The sequence below is a fragment of the Microcebus murinus genome, chromosome 10, assembly GCF_040939455.1.
Source record: "Microcebus murinus isolate Inina chromosome 10, M.murinus_Inina_mat1.0, whole genome shotgun sequence".
Lineage (NCBI taxonomy): Eukaryota > Metazoa > Chordata > Mammalia > Primates > Cheirogaleidae > Microcebus > Microcebus murinus.
The window spans coordinates 79,996,242-80,012,550 of record NC_134113.1 but is presented as its reverse complement, the minus strand read 5'-3'; the positions used below and the strand labels follow the sequence as shown (position 1 = coordinate 80,012,550).

General features: G+C 32.9%; 1 protein-coding gene across 11 annotated transcripts in view; it reads right to left on the bottom strand.

Moving 5' to 3' along the window:
* Positions 1–16,309, bottom strand: part of SOX5 (SRY-box transcription factor 5) — a 1,016,716-nt gene that overhangs the window by 368,448 nt on the left and 631,959 nt on the right. For 9 of the 11 annotated variants that reach the window (XM_076007578.1, XM_076007575.1, XM_076007577.1 and 6 more), the window contains one exon: positions 4,580–4,811. In XM_076007578.1, coding sequence (XP_075863693.1) covers positions 4,580–4,810 — 231 coding nt within the window. In that variant the 5' untranslated portion in view covers position 4,811. The remainder of the gene's footprint in view (positions 1–4,579; positions 4,812–16,309) is intronic. The other 2 variants (XM_076007582.1, XM_076007584.1) reach the window with 1 other exon arrangement.

The window sequence follows — 16,309 nt, the reverse complement described above, 5'->3', positions numbered from 1 at the left end:
TAACCACAGGTGGTCTACACTTCCATTTCACATCACATTTGACACTGGAACAACAATCTAACCAACAGAAGTAGCATGCAACCAGATAGAAAATGAATGCCAGGAGGGCCACCTTAGAGTCCCCAGTTGCTCCTGATAATACTACTTGATTTCTCCTTGGACTTTCTCTTTTCCCTTCTGGTGTCCATGAATACTCTTGTTAATTGACGTGAGGCCGAATTCTGGATACTCCTTTCCATCATCAAATAAATCATCTAGATCAGAACTATTATTAAAAATGAACCAGAAATTATAGCGATTCTTGCTTTTCTCTGAAACTTTTAAGTGACGGCCTCCCAACTCAAGCTAAACAACAACAACAACAACAGCAACAACAACAAAAGGGACAAGGGGAGATTTGATCATCAATAAGAATAGATCACTGGACGGCCTTTCCACTCATGTCAGAATCAGACTTTCACATTGCTTTTAACTTTTTGAAGATTATACGGGAATCAAATTTTTCTATTAATTGCCTGGTAAGATTATGAAAGCTTCGAAGTAGGGACCAACAGAATCAGTCTTTTGCATAGACTTACGACAATCTGTCTCTCAATCTTATATTAATTAGAAATCTGGGAGTATTTTATGAATATTTATATATATATATATGTATAAAGTACTTAAGACAGTTCATCTGTAGTGCACTCTAAACAGTGAGTAAAATCTTCCAAGAATAAATGAACTTTTAGTATTCATGCCAGTTACAGCTGTTTGGAAGTTGTTCTTAATTAGGCACTTAGTTTTTTCTCCAAAACATTAAGACAATAAACACAATTTCAGAAAGGAGGAATTGCATCCTTATCTGTCTCAATTCTAAACCTTAACACGTGCATATCCTGAATCTGAATAAGGGACCCTAAATCCCAATGTTACATGGCAATAGTCATTAGGTACACAGAACTTTTATCTAAGGAAATATTTTCCAAAGACAGTTTTATATTGAAAGCATCTCTCTATAACTTCAAGCCAGCATTATAGGGATCACTCAACTGTTGGACTTTGTCTCCAATCTATTCTGGCAATACAAATACATCTCTCTTAATATCTTTCATCTTTGCTTAAAAACTAAGCATGAATGTCACATAAATAGGCAATGAAATCACCTGGGTTTTTTCTTAAATTGAACTTTATGATTGAAACACACTCTGTTTTCAAAGATATGGAATAGAAAAAGATAGAGAATACCCTACTAAAATAAAAGGACCTATTATGTGAATATGACAATGACCCGGTAGCCAGAGAAAAGACAAAGTATTCGTGTTGAATAACATTATAAATATATTCAGTCATTATGACAAATGAGTAAAATATATCTTTATCAATTTAATAGCTGAGTATATCATGACTTTCTGCTTTCTGAATATAATTTTAGTAGATTCTACTTTAGTTCTAAAATTGCTAGAAAATAAAAATAGTCACCATGAATTATGGTCTTTAACAACTTTGCCTGAGCCATACTTACTATTAATGTTTACTTATCCATATAAACTCAGCCATTTAGTCAATAATCGTAAGTTGAGTATATATTACATGCTAGATCCCATAAATCTAAATATATATTAATATACATATATGAATATGCCTTCAAGAAGAAATACAGTATATGTTGATAGAAAGACAAACATATAAATGTATATATTATTATGTATACCATGAGAAAGGATATAAATAAATGTCATGGATAAAAGAATAACACAGTTAACCATTCAGCCTTTGAAGGTCAGTGAAAGCATCTAAGAAGAGGCAATTTTTAAACTCAGTCACATAGGAGAAACGTAATTTACCAGGAAGGTAAAATATGGAAAGAGAGAGTTTTCTAGGTAGAAAGACTGTGTCAGTCAAAGGCCATATATGGTATGCTCAGGAACAAGTATGAAGAGCTTGGCATGACCAGAGTACTGGGTCCATAGTAGGACATGTTAGGAGAGGAGACTAAAGCCATCATTTGATGATAGTCTATATAGAATTTTTGCTAAGATAACAAGTTTGGAACTAAATCCTGTAAGCAACAGGACATAAATTAGTTTCAAAAGGGAAATAAACAATCCAAATCCTCTCTCAGGGAAACAAGACTAGTAGAAGTTGGAAGAAAGTTGAGAAAGAGAGGCTGAACATTTGAGATCATGTAGGTAACTCTTCCAACAGTCTACTCAAGAGATGAAAAGCAGGTGGAATCAAGAAAAATTTGAGACAGAGACAAATTCAGACACCAATGAAACATATAATTAAAAGAAATATAAGCGCTGATGTCAATAAAACAAAGGTGAATCATTTGTAGGTAAACCATACTAACTTATGAATAGCAGATCTTAACCTTTTAAGGTTACAGATCTGTTTGGGAATCTGATGGAAACCATACCACTACTCTGATATTTTCATATATACAGAATTATCCATTCATTCTTAGGAGATCTACAGACCCCAGTTAAGATCTTCTGCTTTAGATTGAGTTCTTTGAGAAAAGGGGATGTCTCTTACTCAAATCCATTTTCATAGTGTCTACAATAAAACAAAGTACAAAGTAGGCAGTTTATAGTTTTTTAGTTAAACCAAATTCTCCATTAAAAATTGAATGGTTTCATTTGCATTAACTATTGTATCGCGTCTCCTCATGTCACTAAATTATGTAATTTAATACACTTTTCTCATATCCAAACTTGAGTGTGCTTAAAATAATCTCCCCTTTATCCTTTTGGTATTCTTCTATTCATAACTATTTGTATTCTCTCATCAAATACGTATGTTTGTGTTTATGGTGCTATCACAGGAAAACCAATCCAAGAAGTATTCTCTTCTGGATACTCTCTGAGAGAAGGCAGTGGTTAAAATATTAAAAGGGAAAAGACATTAGCAGTGATGCAATGCCAAATGGAATGCCTTTCTTTTCCTAGTTTTTAACCTTTTTGAGAGGAAGACAAAAAGTTTTATCATTGCACATAACTAACTTGAAATAATAAAATAAAGAAGAGGGAGGAATGACGGGTAGTATGACGTCACTTGCCAAATGACAGATATTCAGAGTATAAAATACACCTGTGTTCTTGTGAAGCAGCAGCATGCATAATGTTATAAGCATGGACTTCAAAGACACATTGCTTGGGTAAACCCTGGTTCTCCCACTTATTTCCTGTGATCTGAGCAAGTTATGTAACCTCTCTGTGCCTCAGTTTTCTCATCTGTAAAATAGGATTAATAATAACACCTCACTGAATTATTGTGAAGGTAAAATGAGTTGTATTATTAAGACACACTTAGAACATCATTTCTTTGTAAGTGCTACACACAGATTTGCTAAAACATTTTTGATGGTGGAAAAATCTCGGCACACAGTCAAATATCTAAAGAAATTTTGATCTACGAGGCCAAAATGTTGGATAGGAATATTTATATTTAATGTGAAAAATCAAAGCGTCATATCTATTGCACAATTATTAAAAGATATCTGATTCTTCTTATTGGTTTAATTCCACATACAGTAATTCAATAGCATGAATAAATCGGCATGTCTTAGCACTAAGTATATTGATGATATGCAATAATATCCTAGAGAGAGAAAAAAAGATTTAACAGAATCAAAGCTGTTTTAAAGGTATGGGAATGTACTTTTGATGGTATAATCAGGTTCAAATTAATAGCACTGGCATCCTTGACATAGACGAGGAGGAGAATTTACAAAAACGTGACATCTACCCAAGCAGCCATGTTGAAAAGGTGACAGTGGCTTTACTGAGACCTAAGTGCCCTGCTACTTTGTTAACATGTTGATCCTATGTATTTAAGTTGCTAAGAAGGACCCAAATGCCTTATCCATGTTTGGGTGTGCTATTTAAGCATCAGTCAAAGGTGCTGTGCTGCCTTCTCTCCTCTTACCCATGAAGCCCAGTTTCCTAAATCTTTTGCAGTGTTCCAGACCTCAGATGAACAGCCAGAGGAATTACCCTGAATTGCATATTCTAGAATAAGAAGCAACTGGGAATTATTGAATTATCAAAACAACAGTGTGAATGTGATGGAGTTAGAAATTAGTGTAGTCATATTAGAAAATACAGTTTCTATGAAATACGTTCTTCTACAAAATTCCAAGTACTGTATGGAATACTAGGATCTAATCAGAGCAAAGCAAAAAATGGAAAAACAATGATTTATCATGGTGGAAGGTTCAAAATATACTCATTGTAACTCTATCTGGAAAAAGGTTTTATTAGAAAGTATATGACATCTCACTTTCATGCTGACTAATTTTAAATATTTTACTTTAATATTATTCTTACATTTTGTATGGTTTTTTTCCCCTCTAATTAAATTGTAAGCATCTCAAAAGCAGGAATTCTTGAAAAACAAAAACAAACAAACAAAAAATCTTATCCTCCCTGTTGGAACAAATTTACTTATAAAGAATTCTAAGATGCCAGGAGTGAATCTTGTGTATGGTTATTAAGTAAATGATAATTATAAAGCAAAGGATGAAAGCCAAACTATTAGAGGAGTAGACTGGTCAAAAAGTGAGTGTAGGCAGAATAGACCATGAGAAACCTACCATTGTATTGTGCTGAGAAGTGGGAGTCCTATGGCCACAAGTCTCTTGCGTCAGCAGAGAAACTGGCTGAAATTCCTCAGAGTGAGGTTTGTTGGGAAAACTCACATGCAAGGGAAGGTGAAAGGCTGGGAGCCCGTCACTCTCCTCTTCTTCCACTTTCTGTCTGCTTGTCACCATGGCTACCTCTCCATCTGCTTCCCCATACGGAGAGGCTGGTCGCTTGGAAGACATCCTGGAAGGAACAAAAGAGGAGAAAATAATGAAACCTCCACATAAATCCTTAATGCCGTCATTGTGTGGTTAGGGGCCATTGTAACAGAAATGCCTTTTTGTGCTAGCAGAGAGCAGGAAACCATCCAAATACCACTGCAAAGCACACACAATCAGAAACAATGGCCAAGCAGGTAGCAACAGAACAGTGCTTGTTTGTTGTGAGAATAATACACTAATATAGCACTCTCTTGTATTCTGGCTTCTTAAACAAGAGAATTCACCTAAGAACACTGCATAATGAAAGACCATTCCATTTTAAAGGAAAGAAAAATACCCATCTAGTTTTTCACCCTGATAGACTTTATTGAAGACAAAACATCTATGAATAGCAAATACTGTTGGCAGTTTAAAAGAAAAGAAATAACTAAAATTTCTTTCATCAAAAAATAAACCAAATAAATGACTGCCATTAAAACAAATTTGCATTTTTTAAAAGTAAGATTATTGTGAAATGTAAAAGTATTGGTTATAAGCAAATACTCATAGCAACTGACAAAAAGTTTGATATTTGTTGAAAGCTTATTAAGGATTGAATAAATTTTGCAATCACTGTTAATCTTGAAATATTTGAGAATTTTCTTTCCCTAATTTTCTTCCCCTCACCTTCCCAAATCACCCAATTTTGGCATTTAGTAATAATATCGAAGTTACAAAATAAAAAGGTTAGAATATAAAAATATTTCATCTCTATTTTCACAATTCTATGAATGACTTAGATGTGAATAATCCTCAGATTTATTCACTCCTTAGAATACTTATATAAAAAAAAAAATCCAAAGAGGGATTTTTTTGATGAGCTAAGATCTATATGAAAATGGGCTTAGATAAATGAACAAGAATAAAATGTTTTATGTGTACTTGAGTCTGGTTCACAATATTATCAGAAGTTAAAATTATGTGGCAAATATTTTAAATAGAAAGTTCCTTTCATTAAAGTTTTACGCACAAATGGAATTGAATTAAAATGCTTAATTTAAAAAAAAAACCTCTCTTGTATTTATAACTTAATCTGACCTTGAGAAAGCTGTATTTTTTGTTCAACAAAGAGTAATTTACAGAAGCATTCATTCTCAGTGAGATGGGAGGCAGGAAAGTATTTACTAATAACCATACCACTTCCTTCATATATTTATTTATTTATAAATAAATAAATAACTGATTTTTAAATTTAAAATGTGTTCCCCAAGGAAATGCTTCTGATCATTGTTGAGTAACACTATTTTTAGTGTTAGAAGTTCCAAAAGAAAAATGTATTTAAGTACTGAAGGTACTCTATTAAAAAATAATAGGGCAGTAGAAGGAAATAAGGGCTTTGGAATCAGACAAATATGGAGTAAAATACTGATGCTGCCACTTACTAGCTGTGAGACTTAATTTCTCAATCTTAATTTACTCATCTTTAAAGTGAGATATAATATCAACCTTACAAGTCTTTTTGAAAATGGACTGTATACCATATGAAAAATAACTAGTATTTAAAACAGAGTAAGACATTCAATAAATATAGCCCCTATTTATTTTACAAGTTTTAAAACTAGAGTGTGTCCCACCCATCCTCAAAAAACAAAAACAAAAAAACTCCAACCAAAAAAAGTACATTGCCTTGTAAGAGTTTAACTGTTAAATCAACATAAAATGCAAAGTCTCCCAATAGAGAAATGCTCCCTGGCCAGCAATACTTAACAGTTAATCAATCAAATGTATTAACAAGTGTTTTTTTTTAAAAATGTTAATAGTAGGGGTGTTGATCAGACAAAGAAACAAATAAAGAAGAGGAAATATTAGCAGCTACCATGTGAGCACTGTTGAAAGAAGTAGACAGTGGCCTTCGCATTTCAAGTATTTTTAACTATTTCCAATCCCTTACCAAGGTCTATTCCAAGTATATTCTCAGTCTGGAAAAAGATGTGAAAGGCTGGAGTTCAGAGTTCTAGTTTCAATGGCAAGACTATACAGATAACCAAAGTAATATATTACTATAAATAATAACCCCTGAACACTAATTTAACTGCCACTGTTCTGATTCTATGTTCTGCAAGCAAACTTTTGATTCCCATATAAAGAATTTGCAAACAGAATAGACTTGAAATATTTAAGGTCTTTGTCAAGTGATTTATCAGAGTAAATTAATAGAGAAACTTTTAATTATTTCTTGGTTTCATATGTAGCTTGACTAAAAGGAAATTATGCCTTTGTTAAAAACAAAACAAAACAAAAAAACACCTTAGTATTTGTGGTCTGTGTGGGCATTATCATTCTTACTGGAATTAATATGCTGGTATTCTGATGTCTGCCTCCGCCTCATAATGCAGTCTCTTTAGTGTCTGAAAACTCTAGGCGAGAGCCAGTCTCTGGGTTATCAAAGCAGAAAGCAAAATCAGCTGGTCTTTCCTATTCCTAAGTTAACACAATTCTATGACTTTAAGAATCATGACTTTTCTGTTGATTTTTACTATATTAATATCATTATGAATATCAACTATGAAAACTGAAAGCCCAAAAGTAGACATAAGATAGATAAGGTAAAAAGATAAAGTACTGATACTCATTTCAAAGCTTATGCTCATGTCAATATCTAAATTAACTTTATATACAACTGGGTAAGCATTCTTTCTACATAACATTCAATGGAACAAAAGGTTTAGGGTCTGAAATACTGAATATGAAAGAGGTATGGTGCCAGAAGGCAACTGATCTCAAAATATCATATATTTCATGTCTATTTCAATTCCACTGTCAGAGTGCTATAGAATGTTCTTAATGTGTTGGACTTGAAAGTATTTTTTAAATAATTCAGGTAACAGATTTCTTAAAGATTTGTTAAATTGCTACAATAAAAATGATGAAGGTTATAGATAAATAATAGGTTAAGGAAGAAAAAGTGAAATATGTAACAAACTCCATAGAAAGCAATCAATCTCTTGGTCATATTATCCATATTTATTCTGACTCATAGTACTTCTAAAGATATTGATAATAAAATCACCAATAACAAGAGATTCCTGAGTTTTTGTTCACCTACCAAAGGGTTTCGTCTTGGGCAGAGAATAGTCTCCTTAATTTCAAAGGCATTCAGAAGGCACCACACGTTTCCATACATTGGTCCTCTGAGATGTGTAGCTTACACTACAGGGCTCACACCACATGGCTGTGTGGCAGTGCGAGGGTACCTTGGAATAATTCGAGGATCTAGGCTGGTGTGTGCTCTTATGTACTCATTCAGAGATTATTTTTGTCATTCCTATGTTTAAGTGCTAGGCTTACTAAGGAACAAAACTGAGACTTCAAAGAAACTGACATGAAAAAGACAAATACAATCCAACGTGAAACTGCCTGGCACAGCTATGATGACATAACACTGGTCTTTAACTCAGCTTTGTGCTGCGGTCAAGAAACCCTTTTGAAAGAACTGACATTCAATCCCAGGGCAAGAAGGAATTCTTCCAAATCCACAACTATTTGCTGACCACCTACCTAATACACGTTAAGACACTCCATCTAACGGGAATGAAAAATGTAATTCATGGCCTCTGCTTAGAGAGACTTACGAACTGGTTGAGGAGATTCTAAATAAAAGGCAATATAATAATGAAAGGTGACGGGTTCAGTCTAAGGCCCACATGACATTACAGCCAAGCACCTGAAGCCTTCATGAGGGCCAGAGGATCCTTGAATGCTTTACAAAATGGTTGAATAGTGGCTTTTAAGGGAAAAGAAGAACAAATGAAAACCTTGGGATAAATGGAGAGGGAATTTCACATAGGAAGTAGTGGTAAAAGCGAAGATGTAGAAATAAGTTCCAGAAAGGTGATATCAAGCTTACTTAGGAAAAGGAGGAGACTGAAGAATTATGGACCAAATCCCAACTCTGGTCTGCAACATGCCTGGATTTACTGAGATATACGAACAAAATAGATAGGAAACATCCTCCCTTGTAGGAGCAACTTGGTTTTACAAGGAGTTTGCTTTCCTTTACTTTCCCCTGTAGCTTTCTGCACAATCAAGCTACTCTGGGCAATATGTGATAGTAATTTTAAAACCACTGTGGTCTTTTGCTATTGGCTAAAGTTTCTCCATGTGCACTATAAACGCTGCAAGGAGAACATCCCTAAATATGTTCAGACATGTATAGCAAATTTAAAGATACTGTAAAGGGTGTGAGACTGCAACAGAAAACTAAACCAGCGGTTCTCAATCTTTGGCTGCACACTGGAATTACCTGGAGAGGTTTTAAAAATACAAATGCCTGGGTCTCACCCCTAGAAATTCTGACGCTATTGGTTCTGGAGGGCAGACTGGGTATTAGAAATTTTTAAAGCTCTCCAGTTATTCTAATATGCAGTTAATGTTGCAAACCATTTGTGGTTGTCAGAATAATGTCCCCTTAACCAAGGTGTCTGTGTGCTAATACCTCATGTGGCAAAAAGGACTGTGCAGGTAGGATTAAGTTAAGAATCCTAAAACAGGGAGATTTTTCTGAATATTTTTGGCGGATCTAAAGTAATAATAAAGGTCCTTACAAGAGAGGGAGGCAGAAAAATCAGAGACAGAGAGAGAGTGGACAATACTATCCTATTGGCTTTGAAGATGGAGGATGAGGCCATGAGCTGAGGAATACAGAAGGCCTCTAGAAGCTAGAAAAGGCAAAGAAATAGAGTGTCCCTTAGATCCTCTAGAAAGAATGCAGCCTTGCCACACCTTGATTTTCATACTTCTGACCTCTAAAACTGTAAAAGAATACATTTATGTTGTTTAAGCTACTAAATGTGTGATCATATGTTATAGCAGCAAATGGAAACTATTAAATTATACATCACATGATTTCAACACATTGCTTTCACAGTTGATATTTTCTCAATCTGAAATCCTCCTATTCCAGATATATATTCACCTTGTTCCCTCTCTTCATTCAGTTGTTTTGCTCAAATTTTATTTCCTCAGTGAGGCCTTCCTTTATTACTATTCCTAAACATGAACCCCACCCCACTTTGACTCCTTACTCTGTTTTGTTCATAGCCTTTATCACTTGACATATATTGTATGTATTTCTTTGTTTATTATCTGTCTCTCCCACTACAATACACAATCTAAGTAGGCATCCTTTATTATTGTTCATAGCTACTTGCCCAGTACTTAGAACAATTCCTGAACATAATAATCTTTCAATAAATATCTGTTAAATGAATAGCTACCAACTAAAACCAGCAACCCACTGATTATACTCTAGCTATGGATAGCTGCAAGATCTAATCTTATGAACAATTATGCTTGGAATATGTCTCAGTATTATCAGAAAAAAGGAAATTAAGTTCAGTAATAACAGCATTCTTCTTTTTAATAATTTCAATGTAAAGAAATTAGTAAGCCCTGTTTAATTATGTTTCTAAAGAACTTGCGAAAAATATTATAGTTCTATTTAAAATGTGTAAGTAAAAGACTATAAAAGTTAAGTAACTTAACAAAAAACTCTACATAGTTAATTATTAATAGACCTATTACCAAGATATCACCTACTTACTGCTTTAAACTTTAAAAAACTCTGCTTAGGATATGTTCTTTGTTATAATTATTCTTGAAAATAACATGTGCAAAGTCAAATGAATTCTGTATATGGCATAAAGTCAAAGGATTCTGTATATGGTACAATATAAAATGGAAGACTCAGAATAGAGATTACTTTCCTTATATAGTAGTCTCCTTTTAAGTTTCTTTCTTTCTATATTTTAACCTTTGACTAGATAATCCAGAGATAAAGTCCTAGAAAGCAGTGCCTTCTACTGGTAATTTTGGAAGGATATTATTTATCTAAGGCTTGCATTCATATATTAAAATTATAAAAAATAAATATCTAAAAACAGCAAACTCAAATTGTAGTTCTCTAGATAGCCTTGCCTTCTTACCACCATGGCTGAAGCAACTTTGCACAACCTCAAACAAAATCAGCCACTCTTGTGAGTTGCCCATGTGAAACAATAACATTATAGCCTGTACCCTTTATTCAACTGTTTAATTTTTTTTCTTTTTATTAGTATCTGCACTAAAACTACAATACAAGCACCTGAACCAAAAAGTATCATTTTTAATTTCTTGAATTCCCATGACATGTAACATGTCTTTCACTTAATAAGGTTTTGTAAGTGTAAGTCCATTTTTGACCACTTCACTTTATGTTGCCTAGATTAATGCTAAAAATATGACTGTATGATAAATATCTCTCTGAACTTCTCTGCATTTTCCCCCAAATATTCTAATCCTCTATGCTAAATGATATAATTAATTATCTGACTACACAATTCCTAGCACATAGTTGACACTCAATGTGTTTTTTTCTATGAATAAATTAATGCATTGTAAGAGTCTCTATTTTGTGCCAGGCAAATTATTGTTATGTTTTGAGGAAAGCACACAACTTAGATATAACAACCCTTAAGATTCACTTTTAAGAAAGTTATAGTTTAGATGGAAATAGAGGACATATACCCACTCATCCATTGATCCATCCATTCATCCACTAGTGCAAAAATATTTAGTGGAAGACATCATGTGCCAGGTGGATAGCAACATAATTAATAAATCAAGAAAGAATATTGTAAGGACTTTTTATCAGTATGAGAACAGTGGGACATAGATAATAGAGAGATGATGTCTCACTAAAATAATCGGAGAATGCTTCCTGAAAAATATAAGACTTCAGCAGGGTAATGAGGGATGAAGCAGACACAGAAGGAAGAGGCTCCCCAACAGAAATGAGATTCATAAATCAAAGCAATTTACAGAATGAACTAGGACAGTGAGTAGAATGGTTTGGTTAGCGGAGTAGATTTTAGGAGTAAATGCAGGTAAAGATAAAAGGTAAGGGCCAGATTATAGAGATTCTGGTTAAGGTCTTACCGACTTTGAATAGTTACACCAAAATGGCAAAATTTATGCTGAAGGCAGAGGAGAACTGATGACAGTTTGTGAGCAACAGAGTAACATAATCAAAATCTAAGTTTAGGAAGAAAAATGTGCAGAAATGGGTAACTGATAGAAGTTTGAAGGTTGAACTTTCAACTGATAGAAGGTTGAACTAAAGAAGAGATATTAGTGGGTGAGATAAATTCAAAGATAAAGATATTACTTGACTGTATAATTTAGGGAACAATAGTGCTAATAAGAGAAACATATACATTAGAAAGAAGGCCAATTTGAAAGAATATATGAAATTTGATTTTAGAAAGAAGTCTTTGTTGGTGGCAGGATATTTAAAAAGAACTAGAGATAATAGATAATCAGAAAATGCAGGACTTCCATGGAAGTAACTAAGGTAGTGTTATGTAGTCTTTTAAACACAAGAAAAGAGTTAAGCAATAATTGTAATTATTTCTCACTGATTTTCCCTAAAATATTCTGAGTCAGTATTATCATTATTCTTATTTTAGAAGAGAAAACTAAGGTATAGAGTGGTTAAATATCTTTTGTTACACTACCTGTCTTTGCACTATACCACACATTAGTGTGGTATTCTTATCTCTTCGAGAGAAAAATCATAAGAAAATAGAGTGGGGGCTGAGGGGGTACGTAAATTTTGCTGTCCATCCATCATTAAATGACCAGTGGACAAGGAAGATTGAGCAAAGAGGTGAGGTGAGGTTAAAGTGATAAAAGAAGAATCATAATTACTCTTGTAACAGTCGTACAACACTAAACATTCTGAATACGAACTTCTAAATTCTAGACCATGACATTTATTTAACTTATGATTTTCATTTATTGCCCTCCCAAATACTTGTTTTTTATGCTCATTCCCTCATGTTAAGTTTTAAGCATAGCAGAACACATTTTAAAAACAACTGAAAATATTTAAAAGGATGAATCTTCCTCAGGGAACACTGAATATGGATATGCAAAATAAAATAAAAATTAGCAATCCAAAGAAGATACTGTATTTCTGGAAGTTATATGCCTTACATATTTCTAGTATCAAGACTTATTTGATCAGGACATTTACGTTTATTTGTCTGTTTCCTTTTGTGAGAAGACTAATCAACATTAGAAATTAAACTTTACTGTACATTAACAATTTCTTTTTTACAATAGAATATTACTTATCTGAGGGATCAAAACAGACCTTAAGCTTGAATGGAAAAATTTTACTTCAAATAAATGAAACAATCAACACTTCTACTTGATATATAAACAGATTTGCACAAAGTTAGCACGCCACTTTATCAAAGAAAAGCATATCAGTTTCATAACTATTATCTATGAATTCAATTATAATTATTTGTATCTTATGGTTCATGCTTTCCTTTTCCCTCGTACATGTTTTGAACATCTTTATTTTCCTAAGGTAAGAATTAGCTTTGTGTTTACTCTGTAAACATTCCATGTAAATTTTATAACCAAGTCTGTCATATATAATATTCAGAATTCTTTCAAATAGAAAATTTATTTATGTTAAACATGTAGTCTTGCAAACTCTTACACCATTTTTCTTCTCTTTTCTCTAAATCCTCTTTGCCATCAGTTTCTGATATAGAACATGCCAATCTCCATACTTCTCTACCCGTTGCTTCCCACATACAAAGACCTCATTCATTATATTGTTATTTAGAGGCATGAACAAGTTCATCAGGTCCTGGCATAAGATGTAAATGAAAGTAGAAACACAGCTTTCATAGAAATATAAAAACAGACAACACAGAGCAATAAATAAGACTGAACTTCTTTGTAATCCTTACTATATATTTCACCACAGTAAGGATCAATAAAACTTACCAACACATGTACATACAAAAGCAAAAATAGTTTTCGAGCTATAGCTACTTATGAATAAATTATTATTGCTTTGAAAGATAATCTGAGTTTATGCAAAATATTTTATTATACATAACAAAAGTTTACACTGTATCTAAAACTGTGTCATTTGAAAATGTTTGGTCACCAACAACTTTTAAAAGGACCTTTAGCAAGGTTGTTCCCTATATTTATCCTGTTATATGTTTAGTTTCTGAGATGTTCTCTGCATTGAGATCAAGCACTTCATTACACTATTACTTCCTTCTGACACGAACAGCACCAGTTTTAACTTCTTCACCACCTTTTTGCCCTTTTTATTGCTAGCATCACTGCTCTTACCAAATAGCTTCACTCAGCTTCTTCTATTCCAGCAAAGACAGAGATGGATAATAGGATAAAAAGAGAGAGAGAAAAATGAAAAGGTACAGGATTCCCACAGGAAATGGTAAAAATGAAAAGGAAAAAATGTGAAATTAAGGATAGATAGGGAAGATCAGATGGCAATATGTGGATGGTTTTGTATCTGGGTTCTCTGCTGTATTTCATTGGTCTATGTCACTATTTTTGTGCCATGCCAGATCCCTATCTCTTACAACTCACAAAAATTAATTCAAGATGGATAAAAGATTTAAATCTAAGACATGAAATCATAAGACCTCTAGAAGACAATGTTGGAAAAACTCTTCTAGATATTGGCCTAAGCAAAGAATTTATGAAGAAGACCCCAAAGGCAATCACAACAACAACTAAAATAAATAAATGGGACTTAATTAAATTAAAAAGCTTCTGCACAGACAAGGAAACAATCAACAGAGGAAACAATCAACAGAGCAAACAAACAACCTACAGAATGGGAGAAGATAGTCACCTGCCATAAATCTGATAAAGGGCTAATAACCAGAATCTACAAAGAATTCAAGCAAATAAGCAAGAAAAAAATCAAACAACCCTATTAAAAAGTGAGCAAAAGACATGAACAGAAGCTTTTCAAAAGAAGATAGACTAATGGCCAAGAAGCATATGAAAAAATGCCCAACGTTACTAATCATCAGAGAAAGGCAAATAAAAACCACAGTGAGATACCACCTAATCCCAGTGAGAATGGCTTTTATGAAAAAGTCCCAAAACAACCAATGCAGGCATGGATGCAAATAGAAAGAAACAGTTATACACTGTTGGTGAGATTGCAAACTAGTTCAACCTTTATGGAAAGTAGTATGGAGATTCCACAAAGAACTACAAGTAGACCTACTATTTGATCTAGCAATCCCACTACTGGAAAAAAAAAAGTCATTTTATCAAAAAGACACTTGCACTCAAATATTTGTAGCAGCAAAATTCACAACAGAATAGATATGGAAACAACCCAAGTGCCCATTAATACATAAGTGGATTAATAAAATGTGGTATATCTAATACCATGGAGTACTACTCAGCCATAAAAATGGTGAACTAATACCTTCTGTAGTAACCTGGATGGAAATAGAGACCATCCTCCTAAGTAAAGTATCACAAGAATAGAAAAACAAACACCACATGTACTCACCATTAAATTGGAACTAAATGATCAATACTCGTGTACATATGGTAGTAAAATTCAATGAAAATCAAGCAGGTGAGTGGGGGGAGGATGAGATGGGTAAATTCACACCTACCATGCAAACTATCTAGGTGATGGACACACTTATAACTTTGACTCAAACTGTACAAGAGTAACTCATGTAACTAAAATGTATGCCCATAATATTCTGAAATAAATAAAATAAAAATACTTAAATACTGTGGGAAAATAAGAAAATAAATAATTTTTAAAAAACAAGATAAATAAGGAATGACTCAGAAATAGTATCCAAAAGAAATGAGTGTTTATTAGTTGGACACAGGATATTTCAAAGGTTCTTGAATTAATATATCTAAAGTAAATAACAGAATTAACTTTACAATGTCCCTTTTTACTTTGTTTTGTTTTCTAAAAAAGCAAGATAAGCATTTAAAAATAGTTTATGGCAGCTAAATTTCTCTCCTACAATGATTTAGAATTCAAAATTCAATTCTTTCTTTGCTGCTGTCTTCTCTTACTGTTTCACTAATAATTGTAAATCACTAAACTTTTACTCCAAAATTAGACTGGCTTATTGGCCAAAGACTACCCAGAAAATTTTCTAATAAGAAGATTGCTTAATTATGAGCAATGTAATAGCTAGGCTATAAAGCTAAATTTTATTCAAACAAGTATATCTGCCAGCTAAAACGTCTTATCTTTATGTTTTATTATGTTATTTTAAAATTAATCCATACTTGTGACTAAACAGTAGCATTCCTGATAAATAAAAAGGTGGAAAGAATATTTAATTAAACTCTACTGGAATAATTCTATTAATATAATGTTCTAATACTTAGAAAAAATATTAGAGTTCATTATGATAAATCTGACAAGACTGAAGGAAAACTAGTTTAGGAGACCTTTTATGTCTCCTAAATACAAAGTCAATTTCCTAAAGAAAGGACCTAGTAAAAATGTCTTAAAAGAATTCTACATTTTTTTAAAAAAAATTATCAAAACTTAATAGTTTGTAAGAAAGAATATGGCAATAAGTACTTTCTACTTAGAAAACAGCTTAACTTTACCACTATTTGAATCATTAAAAATTGCAATAATTTTATTTCCTTATCTCA